This window comes from Syngnathoides biaculeatus, chromosome 15 (assembly GCF_019802595.1).
Source record: "Syngnathoides biaculeatus isolate LvHL_M chromosome 15, ASM1980259v1, whole genome shotgun sequence".
Taxonomy (NCBI): Eukaryota; Metazoa; Chordata; class Actinopteri; order Syngnathiformes; family Syngnathidae; genus Syngnathoides; species Syngnathoides biaculeatus.
Window position 1 is genome coordinate 20497323 of NC_084654.1, and position 25368 is coordinate 20522690.

At 43.6% G+C, this 25368-nt stretch overlaps 1 protein-coding gene and 1 long non-coding RNA gene across 4 annotated transcripts; one reads left to right on the plus strand and one right to left on the minus strand.

The window, feature by feature from the left end:
* Positions 1-326: 326 nt before the first annotated feature.
* usp40 (ubiquitin specific peptidase 40) lies at positions 327-21253 on the minus strand. Of its 3 annotated transcripts, none has more exons than XM_061843385.1 (31): positions 20618-21253; positions 20471-20538; positions 18834-18947; positions 16309-16473; positions 16069-16215; positions 15833-15976; positions 15063-15191; positions 14878-14979; positions 14643-14750; positions 13291-13440; positions 13066-13201; positions 12915-12996; positions 11727-11898; positions 11571-11655; positions 11421-11491; positions 10960-11336; positions 10393-10543; positions 10270-10318; positions 8699-8752; positions 8416-8504; positions 8192-8278; positions 7220-7256; positions 7088-7152; positions 6058-6132; positions 5795-5998; positions 5602-5717; positions 4159-4224; positions 2527-2734; positions 2182-2277; positions 2005-2078; positions 327-754 (listed from the first exon to the last, which is right to left on the minus strand). In XM_061843385.1, the coding sequence occupies exons 1-31, from the start codon at positions 20826-20828 to the stop codon at positions 646-648; spliced, it is 3741 nt and encodes a 1246-aa protein (XP_061699369.1). In that variant the 5' UTR covers positions 20829-21253; the 3' UTR covers positions 327-645. The 3 variants fall into 3 exon arrangements, with proteins under 3 accessions (XP_061699369.1, XP_061699368.1, XP_061699370.1); XM_061843384.1 differs by having other exon boundaries at positions 14878-14982; XM_061843386.1 differs by having other exon boundaries at positions 13360-13440; positions 14878-14982; positions 20618-21252.
* On the plus strand, positions 21149-25155 carry LOC133513066 (uncharacterized). Its single transcript, XR_009798384.1, has 4 exons — positions 21149-21273; positions 21364-21521; positions 23326-23393; positions 25025-25155. It is a non-coding gene; the product is annotated as an uncharacterized LOC133513066 (long non-coding RNA).
* Positions 25156-25368: the final 213 nt, after the last annotated feature.

Here is a 25368-nt window from a genome sequence, read left to right on the forward strand (position 1 = left end):
AGCAAAAAGAGTTTATATATTTATATTATATATTTCTGGCTGCATGATAATACATAATAAAAAGGGAATAAATAGAATTTGACATGACTTTCCTTCATAGACATCGTCATTAAAAAAAACAATACATGTACACATTAAAAGCACCCAAAATTAAAATGACAAAATTATTTCAAATCCAATTCTGAATTTCTGGATAACCACCAGAAGCATCCAAAAATAATACTAGAATAATTTCAAATTAGTTTCAAACTGTAGATAATACACACATCCATTAGATAAAACTAGTTTTTAAAAAAAATTTATAAAATCCCAAAGTAAAAACACAGTGACAAGTGAATGTATAACTTTATTGTTGAGAGTATGCGTTCGTACAGTTAAATCTGTTCATGTGAGGAAAATACACAAGTAAAAATGTACTGATCATATTATTGATCGGCATAAGAAAATAATCAACTGCCACGTGTGAATTCTTGGCACTGATCGAGGCGATATTAGACGGTAAAACCGATTAAGAAGCTAGTCCATAAACCCTGATGTATTTGGTTCTTGTTCGAGGATTGTCCTAAATGCAACATGGCACCTCATTTCCTCTCAATGTGTGTGGATTTGGAGTCGGAGTAATAAAGCAGACGTGTCCGTTGTGCGCTAGAGGCCATTGTTACTGAAGATGCCGACGTTGATCGACAGCGCCACCTCTGGCTTCTTGGCCGCCTTGTTTTGCGATCTGGTGCAGTTTGAGGCTCCAGTGCTTTCTCTTAAAAAAAAAAAAAACAAAAAAAAAAAAAAAAAAACATAATAATAATAATTCAAGATTCATTATGAAGAACCAGGGAGAATTACCTTTATCTATGTGTTAGGATGAACTAATTTGCTAGGTTAAAAAAAAACCAAAAAAGAAAACTAAACAACACCTCGGTATACAAATCCGTCTGTGACAGACTAGCTGTTAGCTCGTTAGCGGCTATCTTGTCGCTAGTAGGGCTATTTCCCGGAAGCTCTTATTTTTGTAACACCCCAGCGGAATTGGAAAAGTGGAGAGCGTGATGGGACAACTTGTCTATACCACTGATCTTTAAAAAAAAAAAAAAAAAAAAAAAAGACTGGATAGCTCCTTGGCCACCAAAACTGATTTTTTTGATGAGCTTAATTCACTTTTCACAAAGTTTCGTTTACGGTTGTTGTCGTTGACTGTTCAGTCTCTGCTTCACCTTTATAGGCCGACGCTTTTTCGTGAAAAAGCCATGTCAATATTTTCCCAGACTTCATCAGTGGATAAGCAAGAAAACACATCATCTGTGAATTTTTTTTTATGAATTTCATAATACAGAACTCTGCAAATTGAATTTGATGTTCAAAAATGTTGAAATAGGACGTCGCAGAGATAACAATTGAACAATGCGTTAAGCATGTATTTTCCCACATTTGCAACTGATTGACTTAAAATTTTATGTCTTTATGACAAAAAAAATGCTGTTTTTTGTTCTGTTATGATGATAGTGCTTCACAGCGGATTTTGGGAAAAGTTAACATGTCACGGAAATTCCGCCCTACGTAATTTGCAAGGTTTCTTGCTAGTCACGGTGTTGTCTTTCCTTTGCACTCCGCCTTTTTTGGCTTACCAAGTCAAATTGAAAATCCTTCATGTTACCAGAAAGGAAAAAAATGTCAAGCTCACACGACCGGTTTTGATTCTACATGCCAAACTTTGAGAAAACCCCCCGCCACAATCCAACCTGTAAACCGTGTCCTCCACACGCTTTGGGAGTACCAAGATGGCGGCCTAGTGGCTTCAACCAATCGACACATGGCGAGATATGTATGCGCTATCCAGTCTTTTGTTTTGGTTTTTTTTTTTTTAGATCATTGGTACAAGCCAGCCAGAGATGTGTGCTTAAATCATACAGCAACGTTTAAAGATATTCCCAAATCTATGAAATACTATTAAAGTGTTTAAGGATTATTATTTTTTTTACCTAAACTCTTATTTAATATCGTAATAATTACCCTTTCTTTTGTCGCTCTGCCTGGCCTTCGACGTGCTCCTGAGTGTTGAAGTCCTTGTTGTCAATCAAAACGTTCTGCAAACAGGAAAAATCAAATCTATGTTTGGGAATATTTATTTTAAAAGATGACTAAAAATAAATGTATATTTCTTGTGATTTTTTTTTTTTTTTTTTTTACCTTGACGCCGATCACATCACCATCTTTGAGATGAAACGGTGCTCCTAATAATGAATCTGCTTTTGACCTCTTTTTCCTCTTAGACAGCTGCCTACTCTGGAACAAAAAAAAATATAACAATAAATTGAGTGTCATATTTCTTCAAGGGCCGCTGCGGGAAGATGTAGAATAGGGGGATTTTCATATTTGTGGTAGAGCATTCTACTTGTTTATAAAATAAAAAGTGCTCCTTTGGCACCAACTAGTGGAATCTTTGTGCCATACACCTATGTTGACAAGCTTTACATGACATTGCTGCCATCTTCTGGAATCTTTAAGAAATTATAAACCTTTGTCCGGTCTCACCCAGCAGAGTTCCTCCCAAACTTGTTTGTGCGGCTGATACTTGGCCAGCACGACCGAGCCCGCGGCCAAGCCGTAGAACTGGGCCACGGCGCCCCGCAAGCCGGCGGCCGTCGAGTCCCGCGACGCGTCCCAAATCAGCTCCTGCGGCGGCCAGTAGCGCCGCTTCCCCGGTACTCCCATCCGAACACTCAGCGCTATCTCCTTGGGGCTTTATCAAAGCGAGAATATCGATATTCGATTATCGGAGGACGTAGTCGACGGAAATGCGTGAACACGGCGGAACCCTTATTCATGCAACACAAGAATTGGAAGCTTTTATACATCTTGTTATGAACGAAAAGGGATATTTACAACTTGATTTTTAATTACAGTGGTACCTCTACGTATGAACGTCTCTAGTAACGAAAAATTCAAGTTACTAAACACCTCCTCGGAAAAATATTGTCTCGAGTCGCCGTCATCTTCCTGGCATCCCATTGGCCCATAATGCGCTTCCTGTATTTTGGTTTGTGTGGCGCGATAAAAGCTGCTCTCCCATTGGCTATTGCCACAGCATCTTCCTGTCATCCCATTGGCTAGGAGGGATGTCTATCTTTACCCATGAGGCTTTTTGATTCCCTTAGACACTCAACTGTGACTGACTCATCCTGGCGCCGTCACTGCACATTGTAAAAGTAGTTTTAGAAGTTTTTATTAATAAATTTATTCATATTTCTTCACCACAGGCCCCAAGAAACTTGAGTTGAAATAAATTCCGTGCCTGCGTAGATTCGTACGTATGTTTTCTCTTGGATGTCAAACGTTTGCCTCCTCCGTCGCTCACGATGCCTTTTCCGTGTCACTCTTCCTTCTCTTCGCATAGTACAACGTCAAAAGTAAATAAATATACCGTAATTGTAATTCCTGGCCTACAGAGCGCACCTGGTTATATTCCTCACATGGTACATTTGTAAATGCTAATGCTAGTGCCGCCACGCTAGCGCAGTGCTAACAGGGCCGGACCGGTAAAAGTCCCTTCCTCGGCACATATATTCCACCGGTCTCGCCCTTTCCTTTTCCACTCAAGTGCCCCCTTGGGGCAGTTGGAAAAAATTTACAAATTACCCGCATCACTGCATAAACCGGAGGGTTGAAGGTGTGTGGGGGAAAAAAAAAAAAAAGTCTGTGGTTTATAGGCCGGAAATTACAGTCATTTTTATTATTTTTTTACATTATGTATTTTGAATGCTTATTTTTGGTGGGGGATTGGGAGAGTTTGGAAGGGATAAGACTATTTACATGTAAAAAAAAAAAATGCGCTTCTACTTATGAAAAATTCACATTGCGAAACGACTTCTGGAACAGATTAATTTGGTAAGAGGTACCACTGTACTATCAATATCATTATTTGACGTCTAAAAGGAGGAAAGACTAAAAATAATATTAGAATTGGAGAATACCACAAGATTTTTTTTAATACTAATACTAAAGAATATTGCATTAATAACAAAAAAGCAGTAAAAATATTACAAACTAATTAAAAAATAAATCAATTAGAAATATTAATAAAACATCCCCAGTTAGCGCTATCCAAAAAGTGAAACATAAATATTAATGCAACATTGAGTGAGTAAAAGGGCAAATATATCTTACCCAAGATCTTCCTCTTTGGGCAGCAGCTGTACACAAATATCTGTGCCGCTGGTAATATTGAGTTTCCTGAGGAGTTAGGAGACAAAGCATCAGGTAACGTTGACGTTACAGTATATGGTACAGCGCAGATATTGAATACTACTGTACATTTGTACATGTCCTAGTTTATTTCAAATACATTTGAAAACAACAAGAAAAATCCTGATGGGGTGTTGGGTGGAGAATTTTGATGAGAGAATGTGTTCCACTTTTGGAATAAGGCTACAAAATCTTTTCTTTTCGGCTTGTCCCGTTAGATACTTGATTAGCTCGTCACTAGCGTTAGTTCGTCGCTAGCCTTAGCTCGTCGGTGGTTATTTAATTTCACTCTCAATGGGTGCTAAGTGTCTTTGTTGTAGTCTTCCTCGTTCTAGTCCAATGTAAGGCCTCGCTAGCGTTAGCTCGTCACTAGCGTTAGCGCGTAGCAAGCGTTAGCGCCTCGCTAGGGTTAGTGCGTTGCAAGGATCGCTAGCCTTAGTTCGCCGTTGGTTATTTAATTTCACTCTCAATGGTTGGTAAGTGTCCTTGTTGTAGTCTTCCTCATTGTAGTCCAATGTAAGGCCTCGCTAGCGTTAGCTCGTCACTAGCGTTAGCACGTAGCAAGTGTTAGCGCCTCGCTAGGGTTAGTGCGTTGCAAGCATCGCTAGCCTTAGCTCGCCGTTGGTTATTTAATTTCACTCTCAATGGTTGGTAAGTGTCCTTGTTGTAGTCTTCCGCCTTGTAGTCCAATGTAGACCTCACTAGCGTTAGCGCTTCGCTAGCTTTAGTGCGTTGCTAGCCTTAGCTCGTCGTTGGTTATTTAATTTCACTCTCAATGGGTGGTGTCCTTGTTGTAGTCTTCCTCCTTGTAGTCCAATGTAGGCCTCGCTAGCGTAAGATCATCGCTAGGGTTAGCTCGTCACTAGCATTAGCGCGTAGCTAGCGTTAGCGCATTGCTAGGATTAGTGCGTCGCTAGCGTTGCTAGCCTTAGCTCGTCGTGGATTATTTAATTTCACTTTCAATGGTTGGTAAGTGTCCTTGTTGTAGTCCTTGTCGTCCAATGTAGGCCTCGCTAGCGTAAGATTGTCGCTATCGTTAGCTCGTCGCTAGCGTTGGCGCGTCGCTAGCGTCCCTAGCCTTAGCTCGTTGTTGGGTATTTAATTTCACTCCAAATGAGTGGTAAGCGTTACCGGCCTCAGAAATGGGCAAAGCCGCTCCCTGGTTGCAGGATTAGAGGATTTGGATTTTGGGGAGGTAAAAGCAGCTGAGAGGGAGTGCCTGCTGCCATCCAACACCAGATCAAATATATAGATTATATATAGGAATAATGCTGTGAGATGAAAACAAAAAAAAAAAAAGAGGGGGAAGAAAATGCATGTTGAATACTTTTCTATGCACTTTTCGAGCACAGTTGAATGACGTGCCTGAGTGGGTCTTGGTTTCCTCTGAGGATGCGAACCGGCTTGCGTGCCTCCATCTTCCACACGCGCAGGAAGGCGGCGGGCCGTCGCTCGTACTTGAAAGCCGGAAGCGTCAACACCTGGAGTGCAAAAACAGACATTGTTTCAAAATTATTGTTTATAAAAGTGGAATATAATCCGAGGATTGTACAGGAACCTGAGTCTTGAGGTCCTCCAGGCTGACTTCCACCGAAATCTCCACCTGACCGACCCTTCTGAGCTCCGGTGGGTGAGAATTAGCTTGAGATGCGGCGTCGGCCTCTCCCGCCTGCTCCCCGGCGTGGCCGTTGTCATTGTGATTCACGTTGGTTGCCATGGAGACGGGATCCAGACGCATCCATACGGACATCTCTAGAAATCCCTAATTAGGGGGAGAATTGGGGTCAAACCTGCACAAAATATAAATGAAGATGAAATTACCTTTGGAGGAATTCGTCCTTCTGAGACGATGAGCGTATCGCCACTGGTTACATTCATCTCGGAAAGAGATGCATCCTAAAGAAGAATTATACAAAATTGTCAGGAACAGAGATTGGTGGCGTGGGGGTTGGGGGGGGGGCGTGGGGGGGCGTGGAAGGGGGGGTTCCCAGTACTGGATACATTGTTTACAGTGCTGGCAGAAAGGAAACACGGCACTTAACCTTTTCCACATTTCATGTTGCAGCCAAAATCCAAAATGGATCCTCTCCTTTTTTCCTCTCCCTTAAAATTCTAAACAAAATACCCCAAAAGGACAAGAGAAAATGTGCCACAAAGGAGCCCAGAAAAGAAGGTGCTTTATGAGTGAGAAATATATGGGGGGGCGCGGGGGTTGGGGGGGTCAGTTCAAGCACAAAATCCTTCAAATTGTCACAAATGCATCACGTAATGTAAATATGCTCCCGTGTGTACATCTCCGGACAGGTTTCGTGCACACGCTTGTGATGTCACAAACTCACTCTATCCACATAAAAAAAAAAAAAAAAATCTCAATTGGGCATCATACCCTGCATGTTGAACATATCCAAAATGGAAAGTGAAGCTCAAAAATCCTCTATGGGTACACTCTACAATAGATTTTATGTATTATGAACTCCAGGACCATTGCTAACAATCTCAGTCAATATTGTAGAAGAACCGTAATTCCCGGCCTACAGAGCACTCCTGGTTATAGCCTCGGTACACAGAAACAGTTTAACGCTAGCGTTAGCGTGGGGCTAGCGTTAAACTCTCTGTGTGCAGAGGGTTATAACCAAGTGCTCTAACGCTAGCGCCGTGCTAACGCTAGCCCCACGCTAACGCTAGCGCCGCATGATCGCAGGATTGAAAGCGTGTGAAAAAAGTTGCGGCATGTAGGGCAGAAATTATGGTAATAGTAATAATGCACTACACCCCTAAATGGGGATAATTCAAGCGGAAAAGTGATGATTGTAACAAGATAGCTAACCAGAAACGGTAGCAACGCACCCACCTCGTCCCCCAGCGCTTCTCCCACCTCCTCGCACCAGTCGAGTCTTCGCAAATGCCAACAACTGCCTGCAAACATTAAACCTTTAAAATAGGAAAACATAACTTTTATGTTGGGGGGGGGGGGGGGGATTACCTTCAATTCCGATAGCACTCAGCATTGCCTGCAGGCACTGCAAGTTAAAAAAAAAAAAAAAGTAAATATAATGTTTAAAGTACACTTAAAGTTGAAATGCCCCAAAATGTTTGCTGGAAAATATTTCTCGAAGGTCCTTTAAAAACTTAAAACTTTCACGTGATGTGAGGCTCAGCAGTGTTTTGTTTTTAAATTGACACAGTGGAGTAATATTACAATGATGCCAAAAGTGTGGTAATAAATAATAAAACCGCAAATTAAACTTTCAACAACTCGGGAAAACATGTGGAAAATATTTTCTTTCACACATAAAAAGGGAAAAATACTGACCATAAATAAAAGTACAACATGAAAAAAATGTGACTATTAAAAAAAAAAGGATAGAATGAAGCCAAAAAAGGGAAATTGCAAAAAAATCCGACCCCCCCCCAAAAAAAATTGAATCCTGACTAAAAAAGGGCAAAAATAGGGAGCATTAAAAACTAAAAATAAAGATGAAAATAAATACATATTTTTAAAAGCCACTCATTTTCTATATATTCTGTCCTCAACCAGGTTCTGCTCTGACCCGTGGATCTGTGTACTGTTAATCTGTCAGATCCACATGCAAATATTAATTAAAGTGCAAAATCCCTCTTTAAAATTAAAGATACACAAAAGGGTCGCAGGACACTGTAACCCTCGCTTCTCCACATATTTTTCCATTTATAAAAAGGTTTCATTTTTCACAAAATTTTGCTATCCGCAGTAGGGGATCCAGTGTACAATGACGTGTTATTCTTATTTAAAAAAAAAAAAAAAAAATGAAAATTTTGTGTGGAAATAAAATGAAAATAAAATAAATGGATAGATTAGATTCACTTCCATCCATTTCTATGTAAAATGCTGATTTGATATGAAAGTGCTTTGAGTTACCAGTGCACATGCGACAAATGAAAGTTGTAAATCATAGCAATATTTTTATATTCACACCTCTTTAACAGTGCTGCTCTTCTCGATGTTAATGTCCATCTCGATTCCAGCAGGTGGCGCTGCACCCACAGCAAAGTGCAGGAAAAGCTGCAACCACAACAAAGAGAAACGCCATTCGTCATACGTACTTTCTAATATATGCATACAAAATTGTCATTATCTTATTGTTACTCATGCATTCTATTATTCGTGTAAAAAAAATAAAGAAATAAAAAAATAAAAACCTGCGACGCCTCAGGGGCCCGGCCCGGACAAAGCACCACGGTGGTCGTGAGCCGCACGCCGGCCTCTCGCACGCACAGGTCCTCGCACACTGTTCACACAACCGGGGCGGGGGCGTCACAACTCCGCCCGTGTTCAAAAAGGCAGAAGATTACAAGGGAGCCGCAACTTTTAAGGATTTAATGCGGCCCGGCAATGACAGAGCGCGCGGGGCTGTTTGCTAAATGATGGGGGGAGTTTCCAGCCCGCGCGCGGCCGCCAAACGCCACACATCAAACAAAGTACCTGGAGGAAGGAGTTTCCCTGTGCCGTCCACAGATCTCAGGCAGTATTCTGCACCTGGTGGGAAGGAAAAACGGAAATTTACCAGCACAGAAGTCCACAAAAGTGCAGATGAACAGTCGGTACACGCCCTCATTTCAACTCCCTGACGTAGGTTGGGTGGAAGCAGGCTGAGCTCGTATCCAAAATTCTCGACTATCAGTGGTGCTCAAACTTATTACGCCAAATACCAACTTCAAAAAAAAAACATAATGACCAGTAGTAAAATATAAAATATCATCAAGTAGTAGGACAAAGTGTTCATCTAGATTAGATAAAGTATGACTTTATCGTGAGCCAAGCAAAGCAAAGTCGTCAAGAGGGAAAACATTTACCGCTATGACTACCGTAATTTCCAGCCTACAAGCCGCGACTTTTTTTCCCCCACACACTTTCAACCTTGCGGTTTAGGCGGTGATGTGGCTAATTTGCGCATTTTTTTTTTCTAACGGCCGCAAGGGAACACTCGAGCGTAAAAGGTACGAATGAGACCGGTGGAATATATGTGCCGAGGAAGTGACTTACCGGCCCTGTTAACGCTGTGCTTGGGTTAGCACTGTTAGCGTCTTGCTGCTGTGTTTCGGTGATATTTGCCGGTAAGTTTTATTTTAACCCCTCTTAGCGTTGGCGCTAGCTTTAGCATGGTGCTAGCGATAGGGTTAGCGCGAATCTAGCTTTGACACTAGCATTAGCACTAGAGTTAAACTCTTTATGTGTACAGTCTTTTTTCGTAAATATCTCGTGTTTCAAAGTGGGTAGTTAGCATTATCGCTCGGGTTAGCGCTGTGCTAGCTTGTTGCTGCTGTGTTACTGGCGTATCTCAATGATATTTACCAGTTTTATTTTAACTGGCCCTGTTAGCGTTAGTGTTAACACGGCGCTAGCTGTAGCCCTACCATTAGCACTAGCGTTAAACCCTTTCTGTGTACCGTCTTTTTTTGTAAATACCTCATTTCAATGTGGGCACTTGCGGCTTTTACACAGCTGCGGCGTATGTATGTACTAAATGGTATTTCCATTACAAATGTACTCGGTGAGGCTTGTAACCAGGTGCGCTTTGAAGGCCGGGAATTACGGTACATTGCGACGGCGTACATTAGAAATAAAACTATACATCCATCCATTTTCTTAGCCGCTTATCCTCACAAGGATCGTGGTTGCATTGGAGCCTATCCCAGCTGTCAACAGTTAGGAGGCGGGGTACACCCTGAACTGGTTGCCAGTCAATCGGAGGGCACATTGAGACAAACAGCCGCACTCACAATCACACCTAGGGGCAATTTAGAGTGCCCAATTACTGTTGCGTGTTTTTGACATGTGGGAGGAAACCAGAGTGCCCAGAGAAAACCCACACAGACACGAGGAGAACATGCAAACTCCACACAGGTGGGTCCGAGATCGAACCCGGGACCTCAAAACTGTGAGGCCATTGCTTTCCAGCTGCTCCACCGTGCCGCCAGTAATAAAACTCCATGGGACCAAAATAAAGTGAAATCTGTCATAACATAACATTTCTAATTGTTGAACGTCCTTGCCTGGGAGTCGCAGCTCGTTGATGGCCCTCTCTTTCACCTCGCGCAGCACCTGGAAAGACACAAACAAATCAAAGTGGCAAAACTGAAGAGAAAGCAAAAGAAAAAGTGGACAAAATGGCTGACCGTGTCCCCCGCAGCAGGGACTCTGACTTTCCGGCCCTCCGCCCCGTTGCCCCCTGCGAGGCTGCAACCGTACGGTTGAAACTGCACCTGGAGCCAGCGACAGTCGGACGGCGTCAGCACGGTGATCACGTCTCCATTTAAGGTGAACATTCTGAACAAAACAGACCCCCCCCCCAAAAAAAAAAAAAAGAGTTATAACATTTAAAGATGAAATATGAAATGCAGATTTTTTTAAAATTATTTGTGTGAAAAAAGTAATCTAAATTTTGTGTAATTGCAATAAACAAATCTACATACAGTGATGCCTCGGTTCTCGACCACAATCCGTTCCAGAAAACAGTTCGAAAAGTGGATTTTTCGAAGACCAAATCGATGTTCCCCATTACAATGAATGGAAAAAGAAATAATGCGTTCCAAGCTTAAAAAAATTAGGTTTTTGAAAGCACTTTTTTTAGCTTTTCATGACAATCAACTGCATAGTAGAAATACATGTATAGTTTAAATACTTTTAATAATAATTTATCTCCCTTGAAAAGTCAAATGAAAATGACAACACATGTGACTTACCCGCTATCAAGAGACTGCGGTTCCAGCACCAGCAGGGCGTCTCCATCTTTGAGCGACAGCTCCTTGAGGGTCCGGGACATGTCGTCGGACGGAAACGCTCTCCACGCGCTGGCGCCGGGACCCTGGCCCGCCCCGCGCGCTCCTCCTTTCCCCCCCGCCCGCTCCTGACACAGCAGACTCCCGGCGGGCTCCCCCAGGGTTTCCTGCACGTCGTTGAGGGTAGCGGCGCTCGCGAACGCAACGGCCTCCTTTTTGAGCCCCCCGCTGCCGACGTTCTCGCCGGCCTCTTTCGACGCCGCGCCCTCCAGGCTGGGTCGGACGACGGTGAGCAGAACCGGCTCCCACTCGGCTCCGGTTAGGACACTCGCGCCGGATATCTGAAAAGATTATAGATTATTTAAAATTTAGCTTGTTACATCTGCCAAGGAGCCAATGTTTTTTAGTTTGGCTTCGTTTCTCACCTCTCGCCCGTTCCAAACAAAAATGTCGGGGTTCGTCGTAACGCCTGCACCGAGGAGTGACACGGCGTCATCTGAAACGAGTAAACATCCCCGATTAACGAGACGTGCGCTGGATTCTAACGCTCGTGGCGTTCTGTTCAAGTGTCCAACCTGCGAGCGTGTCGTACAGGTGGAGGCCGGCTGGAAGCATCTTGGCCAAGGTCAGAGCAATGTCTCCATCCCATTGTTCCTCTTTCTAATTAAAACAAGACACCGTCTATTTCTGCTGATGGATGAATCGGGTCCAATTCTTTTTTTAATATATACCTGATAAATAGCTAATCGCAGGTCTCCAACCGTCTTTCTGCAGTCAAAAATGAGCGGGGTGCCGGCACTGGACTCTTTGCTGATGGACTGCAGGGCTCCGTTTACCAGCCTGTAAGAGGACGCCAGGTGGAGGCGCAGCTCTACCAGGTTGTTTCTGGCCTCGTACTCCTCCCTGTGATTCGGAACACTATTGACTCAGATCGGAATCGGACTCACATCATCGTTGCGGTGTTGCGATATGCGGCAATTCATTACTTTTGAATGTTTGTGTTCAAATAAAGGCAAACCTTGACTTTTGAGTTTTGGGTTTTGGCGTAGCGTTAGTGCTAGCACTAGCGTTAGCGCGGCTCTAACGTTAGCACTAGCATTAGCGCTAGCACAGGGGTGCCCAGACATTTTTAAACCAAGATCTACTTTTCAAGCAGCCAGGCTCTCGCGATCGATAAAAAATAGATGGATGGCAAATCAAATTGGTCAAAAGATCTAAAAATCTCCAACAAAATGACATGATCCGTTCAAGAACAGTCAAGAAATAAATTCACGTGTGGGTATTTGGAAAGGGTTACGGAAGCCATTTCTAAACCTTTAGGATTCCAGCGAACCACAGGAAGAGCCATTCAACTCACAGTTCTGAGGACCAGAGTTCAATCCCAGCCCTCCCTGTGTGGAGTTTGCATGTTCTCCCCGAGCCTGCGTGGGTTTCCTCCGGGCACTCCGGTTTCCTCCCACATCCCAAAAACATGCACCATTAATTAGACACTCTAAATTACCCCGAGGTGTGATGGTGAGTGCAACTATTATCTGTCTCTATGTGCGCTGTGATTGGCTGGCAACCACTTCAACCCGTTGACAGCTGGGATAGGCTCCAGCACTCCCGCGACCCTTTTGAGGATAAGGGGCTCAGAAAAATGGATGGATGGATAGTGATATTGAATTAGAAGCTTGCTAACTGAATGAAATACCGTATACTCAAAGGTCAAGGTAAAACTGTAGTTGGATCGCTACCAAAGCCTGCCAAGCATATCAAATTACATGCCCAGTTCTAAAGATTCAGTACGTGGTTCTACATTTGGGCTCCACTGCTACGTGACAGCGTTACTGCGTTTTGTATTTGGTAATTTCCAGTCTTGCTCAGGTTTTATGCGGCTGGATTCGACTTTGTAAGGGTTGCAGAATGAGCTGCGGTACCGCATCTGCTGCAGATTGTGGTTCTCCTCCCGAGCCATCTGGATGAGATGATGAGGAACTTTATAGTGAGAACTGCGCAGCGCTGCAAAACCATACATCAACATCAGTTTTTTGGTCTTCTCAGACGCGCTGCGTTTTTTGTGGTTGTTACCTTCGGTGGGCCGCTGCAGCTGCCTCTTCCTGTAGAACAACATGTAGGCACTTTCTTTGCCCTGGAACTGCTTCTTTATGTCCGACTCCCTGATGGAGGTCACGGTGGAGTCGTTCAGGTCAAACCAGTGGCTACCCTGCGGACACACACGACAGGAACTTCTACCACTTAACATCGGACGGAAAGGTTCTTTTTTTACGCATTTTATTTACTGCCCGTGTGGACCTCTTGTTGCCGCTCCTGCTGAGAAAAAGTGTCCCCTTCTAGGCCTGCAGTTGCGGGGTGCTCACTCACCGGGCCAGGCGGTTCTGCCTTCAAAGCCACGTGGGTGCAGTTGGGCGCCAACGTGAAAACATCACTGTGGGACTTCAGGAACTGTTTGATCGGGAAAAAAAAAGGAAAAAAAAAAAAAACATAAGGAAGGTCTCAGTTTGACTGTCAAAATACACAACGATTACTGCATAACAATCAGAAAACTGAAACCAGTGAAAAATCGCAACACAATCTCCTTTTGGGGATAATGTAAAGAAATCAGTTGTCTTTTTAACAATTGCCAACCTAATTGAGTTGTGATATTAATTGCATAATTTTCTTTTTTTTTATGCTTCCATCCAAGAATTTTCTTTTGCCGCTTATCCTCACGTCATATTGGAATAAAAGTGTAGGCTACACCTCTTGGTGGCGGTGACATACTAGAATGAAAGTGAAACTTTTTATAACCTCTCAATGGTGGCATATATTTAGAAAATGTGATTTTTTTTTCATTTTCCTCTTACCTCCGCCATATATTGCACTTTTGATTGACTTTACTTTTTTTCTGGGGGGGGGTGTGCATTATTAATTACGGTACAGTAATCGGATAGTAAATCAAATCAATTAGAGCTTTAACTTCAAAAGAAGTGTTAGCTGTTAAGTTAGCTGGTCAAGAAAAAACTGATACATATCCAGCCATCCCTTTTCTTTGCCGCTTATCCTCACGAGGGTCGCGGGGAGCGCTGGAGCCTATCCCAGCTGTCAACGGGCAGGAGGCGGGGTACACCCTGAACTGGTAAGCCAGCCAATCGCAAGGCACATAGAAACAGACGACAGCCGCACACACTATCACACCGAGGGGCAATTTGGAGTGTCCAATTTATGTTGCATGTTTTTAGGATGTGGGAGGAAACTGGAGTACCTTGAGAAAAACCACGCAGGCACGGGGAGAACATGCAAACTCCACACAGGCGGGTCTGGGATTGAACCCGGGACCTCAGAACTGGGAAGCCAACGCTTTTACCAGCTGTGCCGCCTATTTTTTCGCTTTCATTCTGCAATCCAGAAACCGTAACATGCACCGCTTAATTGCTTACACTAACAACATTGCTGCGACTACATTAGCTAGGTTACAAAAGCACAGCTGACGGGACATGAGAAAAAAAAAAATCTGAAATCAGATTTCTGTGAGGTGAAAAAAAATAAAATAAATCAGAGATTTTATAAAACTCGCTCACCAAACCCAAATTTGCAAAACAAGCTTGCTAACTAACGTTCCAAAGAGGTAATAAATCAAAAAAGAAAAAAGAAGGGAAAAAAATAACCTTGACAATGGGGCCATGGTCTTTTTTAAAAGTTTTACTCCAGGAGGAACCGATCTTCTCCATGAGTTTCTGGCCCAGCTGGTCCAATCGGACATTCTTTGATGGCTCCTAGAGAGTGAAAAGAGGGGGGGGGGGGGGGGGGGGGGGGGAGAGAGAGAGAGAGAGAGAGAGAGAGAAACCATCACTGCCAAACACACAAACAAATTATATATATATATTTTTTTTTATTTTATACCTGGTCAATAATGGCAGTGAGGACACCCAAAGGGTCATTTTCATTGAGTTGCTGCTCTGCCTTTGGAGGTTTCCTTCTGTTGTTGTCGTCGTCGTCGTCGTCCTCCTGACAAACAAGCAGACGAGATCAAATTCATCCTTCAATCATATCCTCCATTTTTTTCCCCCTGCCGTTTTTCCACTCACCGGCGGCTCCCAGCAGCCGAGGCATTCGATGTCTCTGATGTAAACGTGGTAATGGCCGCCGTAGCAGCCGCCTTTGTGAATGATCACGGAGAACAGCTCGTAGTGGTAGTCGGCGTCACCTCCGCCTGTCTGGAATGAGCCAAAAGCACTGCGCTGTGACGCTAATTAACGTGAAAGACGTACCGTAATTTCCGGCCTACAAGCCGCGACTTTTTTCCGCACGCTTTCAACCCCGTGGTTTATGCGGTGATGCGGCCAATTTGTGCATTTTTTTTCTAACGACCGCAAGGGGGCACTCGAGCGGAAAAGGTAAGAGTGAGACCGGTGGAATATATGTGCCGAGGAAGTGACTTTTACCCACCCTGTTAGCGCTGTGCTAGCGTGTTGCTGCTGTGTTACTGGCATGTCTCAGTGATATTTACTGGTAAGTTTTATTCTAACTGGCCCTGTTAGCGTTAGCACAGTGCTAGCTTTAGCATTAGCGCGGCGCTAGTGTTAGCACCATCCTGGCGTTAAACTCTGTGTACTGTCTTTCTTTGTCAATATCTAGTGTTTCAATGTGGGCACTTGCGGCTTTTACACAGCTGAGGTGTATGTATGTACCAAATGGTATTTCCTTTACAAATGTACTCGGTGAGGTTTGGAACCACGTGCGCTCCGTAGGCCGGGAATTGCGGTACATGCAGTATCCCCAAAAATCTGCATGCATACAAATTTGCGTGTGCCGGAACGCAAATCTGCTTAGGTTCGTGTCAGGGTTTGTAGTCTACCTGCTCACAAAATGGCCGCAGGTTGATTGTCAGGGGGAAGCTGTAGTGGCCCGTCTCCTTGTAGCGCTCACACTTAGCAAAGTCAAAGCTGAATCTCAGCAAGGATATGGTCAGGAACGGGGGGAGCTTCCTCAACTTGGCAGACTGCGGAAAAGCACAACCACTTAAAAAAAAAAAAAAAAAAAAGAGGAAAAAATACTTACGATATGATGACAATAAAAATTAAAAATTTGAACCTTTCCAGCTGTGACCAGTCTGCCACACACGCCGCAACGATACAGATTATTTCCTTCGAACAATTCCTCCTCCACAAACATGTTCCGCAAAGCCTCCTCAAGGCTGGAAAGGCCGCAGACGCACACCGTCAGGTCCAGGAAGTCCTCCTGGTTTACAAGGCGTCAACATCTTTCTTAGCTCCCGCGTTAAGAACCGAATCTTCACAAACATGCTGAAGGGGGACGGCGGGTGGCGAGGACCTGCCGCTGGCTGACGTTGCCGCACTCCTTGCAGGAGATGCTGTTGACGATGGTGCCGTGGTACAGCCGGCGGATGAGCGTGCTGCCGGAGGTGCCCAGCAGGGAATTTTCCAGAGCGCTGAACAGAATCCGGTTCAGTTCCTGCACGTCGTGCTGGTTTGTTCCCTGTGCAACCACAATCATAAAAAATTATGATTTCTCCAAGAGACCAAGCCCTGCCATGAATAGCAAAAATCCACCAATAATTGACGCCCCTCACCCCGTAAAAACGGTTTAGCATTGCTGATGAAGGCCACAAGATGGCAGCAACGTACGACTCTTGTCCAAATGAAGTGCCTCAACTCACTTTGATTTAGTTCCTTGGTACCAGGACGCCACAAATGACAGCAAACCACGGCTTTATTGTGCATACACGAGTATTTCAGTGAACAACAGAAAATCCACCCATCCGTTTTCTTCGCTGCTTATCCTCACAAGGGTCACGGGGAGTGCTGGAGCCTATCCCAGCTGCTGTTAAGCAGGAGTCGGGGTACACCCTGAATTGATTGCCAGCCGATCGCAGGGTACATGGAGACAGACAAGTCACACTCACGATCACACTTAGGGTCCGGGATTGAACCCGGGACCTCAGAACTGTGACGTCGACGCTTTCCAGTTGAGCCACCGTGCCGCCACAAAAGCATTCATGCAAGAAAAAAAAAAGGCAATATTGCCAGTAATACTTTTGTAGGTAAAAAGGAGCAACAATATACCACAGCTCCGAAAACCAAATCAACTTGTAGGCTCGGAAGCGCCCCCACACGAGAGACGAGCGTTTCAAAACGTTTTCAGTCTTCTTTACATAACTTTCCTCTGAGTTGCTGCACTTCCAAATGTGTCATAACAGGGCCTTAAATTCTACGTGGTACAGTACAGTGTTGACGAACCCGATGCAGCTGAACTGCCTCTGGACATAAAAGAAATTCCTTCACTCAGGCAGCTTTGACCTCTTTGCGGCATCCGGCAGGCCTGGAATCAATATCGCGATTGATAAATCATACATCAATCAAGTCATCGAAGCTTTTGGAAGTCTCTCTCTGTGTTTTTGTCAATGAACACCGACGGGTTCAAGGGTCCCGATCCGGTTGTATTTTCCACACTGTTAAACTGAATTTTTTAACATTGCGTGACTACTCATAGCCCATAAAGATTATATGAGATGCTGAATGAGGAAAATCATAAAAGCATTTTGCTCAAGGGGGGAAAAAAAAGTCCTCTTTCAAAGACAAAGAAGGGGAGAAAAAAAAAGTATAAATGGAGGTAATAAAGTCTCAATATTGCCGGGAAAGGTCATATTTTGGGGGACATAATACAGCTTCATGTTCCCATAAAAAAAATTGTAATATTGCCAGAATGATTATGTGCTCGGGAAAAATTAAATCCTAATATTCTCAGAATAATGTTTTTTATTTTTATTTTGTAGGAATAAAATTGTATTTTTTAAGAAAGTATGAATATTGCCGTTGGATCAGCTGGTAAAACGTTGGCCTCACATTTCTGAGGTCCCGGGTTTGATCCCGGACCCACCTGTGTGGAGTTTGCATGTTCTCCCCGGTGCCTGCGTGGGTTTTCTCAAGGTACTCCGGTTTTCCTCCCACACATTAATTGGACACTTTAAATTGCGCATAGGTGTGATTGTGAGTGCGGCTATTTGTCTCCATGTGCCCTGCGATTGGTTAGTGACCTATTCAGGGTGTACCCCGCCTCCTGCCCATTGACAGCTGGGATACGCTCCAGCACTCCACGTGACCCTCGTGAGGATAAGCGGCAATGAAAATGGATGGATGAATGGAATGCAGCTTAATGTTTGTATTGAAAAAATATATATATTTTATAATCCCAGAATTATTGTGTGCTTGGAAAATATGAAATCCCAATATTCTCAGAGTAATATTTTTGAAGATTTTTTTTTTTTTAATTTCCCAGGAATAAAATTTTATTTTTTAAGAAAGAGTATGAATATTGCCAAGATTTTGTCACATTTGCAGAGTAAACAAATTTAACATTACCAGACTGAAGTCATATTTTGGGAAGAAAACTAAAGCCCTAATATTGCCAAAATAATGTTGCATTTGTGGTGGGGAGAAAAAGGCTATTATTTCCAAGATTTTGTCATATTTAAAAAAAAAAAAAAAGTCTTACCTTTGCCAGAATAAAGTTTAATTTTTTTTTTTTTTTTTTGGGGGGGGGGGCTTCTACTTCCAAGATAAAGTCTTTGTTTTTTAGGAAAAGGTCTTATCCATCCATCTATTTTCTGATCCGCTTATCCTCACGGGGGTCGCGGGAGTGCTGGAGCCAATCCCAGCTGTCACCGGCAGGACGCGGGGTGAACCCAGAACTGCTTGCCAGCGAGAATTAAATCCAATTTTTGGCAGGGAAAAACCATAATACTTGGATTATTCTTTTTGTTTTGTGTGTGTTTTTTTTTAAGGAAAAAAACTTCTTCATATTCCCAGAATAACATTAATTATGGTATGAACACGCACCTGGCTGCTGTTCCAGCCAAAGCTCTCAGTGAGGGCGGCCGTGGAGGCGCTCTGCTGGTTCACCAGCAGAAGACGAGCGAAGAGTCTCTGGAGTTCCAGAGGGATGACGCGGACCTACGGAGGGAAGTCGCGCGACACTTCATGGGGGAAAATAAACGCGCATGATTAAATGAGATCCAATGCAGACGCTGCATTAATTAACCCCAGTCTCATGATGGTTTGAATACAAAACTTTCTAAAAAGGTTCACATCAAAATGTTTTTACAAATGTTGAAGTTGGTTGTGTATATAACACCGATTCGCTTACAACAAAACTGCGGAGTGTGAAAATGCTGAGCGGCAAGTAACTCTGGGAAACCACGAGTTACAATGGCCTATAGACTGTTTTCGACTGACGTCACACACCTTCCGATTTACAACGCGAGCGCCATCTTGGGTTGGTGGATTCGAGTAAACGCACCGTAACCAAGCAGGAATCCTTTTAGAAAGCCGTACGAATGGGGGCGCACTGCAATGTTGTCGGTTGCTCAAACGGAAGCGGGCGATGCTAAGCGTCTTTCTTTCGACTGCCGGCTGTGCTCAAGAACCGGTGCGAGAAAACGGAGCAGTTAGCAAGCAAACGGCGACAACTGTGGCTGTCTCGTATTAGCATAACCGATCTAGCGGCAAAGTCATTGGAATTGCACGCAGTCATTGCATTCCCTTACGTCCGAGTTTGCTCGGCCCATTTTGTTCTTGGTGTAAGTATTGGATACCTTTTAGAATTTCCCACCTATTTAGCGATAACTAAGTTCTGTGGAGGAGTATTCTTTAGGGCCTACATAATACTCGTGCGTGGATTCAACACATGTCTCCAAAATCTGTATTTTCAGTTTTATTATGATAAGTTTGCAAAAACGAGTGACCGCACCGCAAGCTGTTGGGTTAAAAATTTAGCCGTAGAAGTGGAGAAAAAGGTGCGGGCTCCACTTAAGGACTTGGCCAGGTCGAACCTCTCTCTCTCTCTCTCTCGGTAACAAAAACGAAAATATAATCAACATAATTGAACACAACGCTGACTGCAATCACATGGCACATATTTAATTTGCATTGTGCGGTTTACTAACCTTAGCAGTGTGCTAACAATGGATACTGCTGCATGACCAACCCAGCCATTGATGAATTGCTAGTAGGCCTCCAGACCATTGTAATTCTTTGGTTGGTCCACGGTATAAACGCGTGTCGAGAACAGGAGATAGTTGACGATGTCTGGATAGTTTACCGAAGCCCGCATCTGTGTGCTCCATTTGTGTTTCTCCAATGCACACGGGTCAATATCATCGATCAAAGCGCACGTCATGTCGTAACGGTTTCTTGAAACATCTAATGAGCTCCGATAACTTTCCAAAGTCTTTTTAACCGCCATGCGTCACTTTTAACAGTCGTACGAACACTTGCGTAATTCCGCCGTAGAGTGAACGGCGCGACAGTAGAGTGAACCCATCCGACATGGCCGCCTGCCCCGGATGTAGTCACGTGGTCGAAAACAGTCTATATAACCCCTATTCTGTGTGAAAATGCTGAGCGGCAAGTAACTCAACAATGGCCTAAACGAGCTCGGTGTACCTAATGGTGCTGTCGTACTTTCCAACACTTACTTTGGCCCCCGGTTTGTCTTTATCTTCAAGACATCCTAATTCATCGGTCCCCAATGCGAACAGCTCATCTGCACACACAGAAAAAAAAAAAAAAAAAATCAACAAGAGAGTTTGGGTAGGCGGCTGTCGTGACCTGTGAAGCCTGACCTCTGAACTCGGGGGTGAACAGGAGGGTCTGGAGCAGGGAATTGAGGTAGCACGTCCCTCCTTGGTTCAGAATCCCGCAAAGTTTGCTTTTTCCTCGGGGAGGCGGAGGCTCGTCGCCCGCTTTGGCAACTCTCCCCGCTCCGGAGTTGGAGTAGCCCCCTTCTCCCCCTTCTCCCTCTTCGCCATCCTCCTCAAAAAGATTCCCAAACATCACGTTTCACTGCCTTTTATGTTGCTCGGTAAACGCGCCAGGCTGCCTCTCGCTATCTCATCTTGGTCTTGCCCAGTTCTCTGTTGACGATGGCCGGACTGACTCGGAAGTAAGACGACTTTACCGGAATGAACATAGCGACCGGCCGAGACGTGGAAATGGTCCTAAATGCTCTTTGCCCCACGGGTTCGGCTCACCTGGCTCGACAGCTTAGCGGAAACGAAAATAACAACAGCCTGTCAGCCACAGACAACCTCAAGGGAAAAAAACGGAGAAAGGGTGCCGATATATGGATTAAGTAGAAAACTGATTATCTATTCGGTAGTGTTTATGGCGCTCGTCTTTTCTCGTTTACATCTTAAAGCGGCGAGCGTAAATACAAATGCAGTCGGCGGACAGTGGGCAGCCATCTTGTTTGTCAGTGGGAAAGACGCCTCGATGCATTGTGGGCTTTGTAGTTTCACATCCTACTGCCGCCACCCGTCATTGCTCAGTTTTTGAATATTAACATGTCGCTCTTCTGTTTACATGTTAGCCCCTCCCAACAGCGATCCTACCGGGGAGATGACAAGAATAACCCCAAGGGGGGGGGAGTAGAAATGTTCGAAAAAATGAGAAGCTCGTTGTTTCACAAGAACAACTACGTAAACGCAAGCACAAGCGACATGCCTACTTGGTGGCCATGTTGGAAAGGTCAGTTTTCCCATCACGAGTAACGTATGAACATGGAAAACAAGTGATAACTTATTTTATTATTTTATTTATTATTATATATATTATTAATATTATAGTATTATTATTTATTTTTTAATTTTGTTTCCTTATCTCGCAAAAGATTTTAAAATGCTTGTCACCGCCCAAGCGTGTGCTATCAGTAAGTAACACAAAAAGGCATAAAATATTTAGAACTGTAAAATATTATTCATAGTTCTCATTGTACACTGAAGTTTCGCTCACAGGGCCAGTATGTCTGTAAAATCATATCCTTTTTTTTTTTTTTTTTTTAGGGTTAAGGTCTCTACCACAATCCGTTCCAGAAAACGGTTCGGGAAGTGATTTGTTCGAAAACCAAACCAATGTTTCCCATTACAATGAATGGAAAAAGAAATAATGTGTTCTAAGGCCTAATTAATTTGTCTTTTTAAAGCATTTTTAGCTTTTCTAAACTGGATAGTAGAAATACATATATAGTTTAAATACTGTCTATAGTAAAATAATTTAAGAAATATATTTATTTTTTGCTTAAAATGTATGCTTTAGTAGTAGAGTATGCTGAACTGGGAGTGCATTGCCATATCTGTAGCGACTCAGCCTCCAGCCTTGTAAACTTTTCTTATGAACAAAAATGCAGAATAACTTTAAACAAGTAACTTACTTTATTTGGCGCCATGATTGGGGGTTAATACGGTAGTCCTTCATAAGAAGAAAAACAAGTTACTAGTGTACTCTACTACTAAAGGATACATTCTAAGCAAAAAAAAAATGAATATATTTCTTAAATTATTTAATTATATAAAGTATTTGAACTATACATGTATTTCTAGTATGCAGTTTATTATCAGGAAAAACTCCTCGCTACGACATGAGAATAATAGCCTCCCATTAAGATGATGGCGTCTTTGCTATTTTTATTTTTTCCGACTCCTCCAACGGCGTGTCGACGGCGACGATCTGGATGAGTCAGCTCGCTCAAGTACACATTTGTCTCTACACGTCCCGAAGCGTCTTTGTCTCTGAACGCAGACTTTTTGCGCCACCGACTGGGAGATGTTCCAGGTCGGCGCGCGGGTCTTTCTGGTGGTTGCCAATGGACACCGGCTCCACGGCAACGGGCCCGGCGAATACGCCATCAACTCCACCGTCGACGAGCTGGACGTGAGCGAGCGGCTGTTTGTCCGCTTCCAGGACATAGTCACATACAGGTAGGATTGGGGGGTGAGTGAAGGCAGGAAGGAGTAGAAAATACAGATATGTTTTCAAATATATGGCGTTAAAAAAAAATAATTACTCAAGTCGATACCTGAAAAGTCCACTTAAAGAGGGATTTTGTATTTCAGTCTTTAATCCAGCCCAAAAACAAGTAGTAGTTTATTAGTAGTAGTAATAGTAGTAGTAGTAGTTAATTATCAGGGAAAGCTAAAAAAAAAATACTTTAAAAAGTCCAATTTTTTAGGCTTGGAACGCATTATTTCTTTTTCCATTCATTGTAATGGGAAACATCGATTCAGTTTTCGAACAAATCCCTTCTCAAACCGTTTTCTGAAACAGATTGTGGTCGAGAACCGAGGCATCACTGTAGATGGAAAGTTCGCCAGGTCACGGGGATCGAGAGTCTCTCTAGCCCCGAACACTGATCTGTACCTGTAGTACTTATTATTTTCTCTATTACTAGTCGTTATGTGTTTTTGTCATGCCAACTTTATTGCGTCTGCACCGTTCAAGAACAGAAGAGGGCTTCAATTTGACGTTTCCATTTACATACAGCACTTTATTACAGGTGTGGTTGTTCTTCAAAGTTCTCGAGCGCCTGGACCTGCGATTAGCTCACCTGTCGCAATTATAGAGGTAATACATCACCCACGGAAACATTGTGTAATCATTTCAGCACTTTGAAGGGTTTCATGCAGTCATTGTCATTACGGCGCGTTCTCCTGACCGCAAACACGGAATTGGTGCACGGTTCAAAGCCGTTAAGCAATTTTGGTCACGGTGAATTTCGAGTTTAGCTAGCTAGCGCTCTAACCACCTGCTTTCCCGGACACCGCAGCCCATTGAACGTTCAATTAAAAACAGACATGGACTTTGTTACAGAAAGGGATTGCAAATTAAGGGATTCGGGAACTTAGAGTTAACTCTGCTTTTGAGTAACAAGGATTTCCAGGATGTAAGGATTTTCTTCTTCTTGGTTTCCTTTCGGCTTGTCTCCAAAACATCCAACTTTGGCTGTCCCTCTAATGAGCTCATTTCTAACCCTATCCGACCTGTTCACTCCAAACAACCTACCTCCAGTTCTGCTTCCTGTCGTCGCTTCAGTGCCACCGTCTCTAATCCGTGCATCATGGCCGGCCTCAGCACCGCTTTATAAACTGTGCCCTTCATCCTAGCGAAGACTCTTCTGTCGCATAGAACACCAGACACCTTCCGCCAGCTGTTCCAACCTGCTTGGACCAGTTTTTTCACTTCCTTACCACGCTCTCCATTGCTCCGTATTGTTGACCCCAAGTATTTGAAGTCGTCCACCCTCGCCATCTCTTCTCCATGGAGCTTCGCTCTTCCTCCTCCGCCCCTCTGTTTTACTTCGGCTAATCTTCACCCCTCTCCTTTCCAGTGCGCGCCTCCATCTTTGTAATTGTTCCTCCGCCTGCTCCCTGCTTTCACCGCAGATCACAATATCATCTGCGAAAATCGTAGTCCAAGGCGATTCCAGTCTAACCTCATCCGTCAGCCTATCCATTACTACCTCAAACCGGAAGGGGCTTAGCGCGGATCCCTGATGCAGTCCCACCTCCATCTTTAAATTCTTCTGACACAACTACGGCACACCTCACCGCTGTTCTGCTGCCCTCATACATGTCCTGTACTATTCTAACATACAGTATTTCTCCGGCACACCAGACTTGCACACGCAGTACCACAGTTCCTCTCTTGGTACTCCGTTATAGGCTTTCTCTCTGTCTATGTAGCTCCTTCTGACCTTCTGTGTCCTTTCCCACAAGCACCCTCAAGGCAAATAATGCATCTGTGGTACTCCTTATAGGCATGAAACCATACTGTTCCTCGCAGATACTTACTTCTATCCTGAGTCTAACCTCCACTACTCTTTCCCATAACTTCATTGTGTGGCTCTCGGGATACTATTTGATTCGATTGATGGTAAAATGGGCAAAATCTACCCACAAGGTCAAGTAGCTCTAAAATGCTTCCTCGTAATGTTACATCGTGTAATTAAATATACATTGATTTCATAGATATTAATGTTGTCATCCACACAAAAGCAAAAATCATTCCAAATAGATCTGTCGTGATAAATTTGATGACAAAATGTACCGAGTACACAGGTAGAATGTTGTAGTTTGCGAAAAAGTGCCCCCACCAAGTCCCGACGCCACTGAATTAAAGATAATTTCAACTCAATTTTAGATATGTCGCAAATCAACGAGTCCATCGTGATTGATGATTATTATTTTTGCCACCAGAACCACACACAGGCTTAGGAGGTGGGTTTGAACCCACGAGGACCGAAACCGCCACTGGATCGCGACTCCGAAGCCAAAACCTTCTGGCAGTCCGCTGACGGTTCACCACGACAAAACATCTGAATAATTCCGAACATTGACCAAATGGCATTTAATATTGTGCAAAACAAAGTTCATCTTTGAAGAAAATAAGAAGATTAGCTTATTCTTAGAATAATTTACGCTCAGTGTTATGTACAGTCATCTTGCAGACAGGCATTTATTCTTATTTTTATTTTTTTAGCACGTTTAGCATGTCGTTAATTGAGTGGTGGAGGAATTATCAAAGTCCATAATAAATTTGA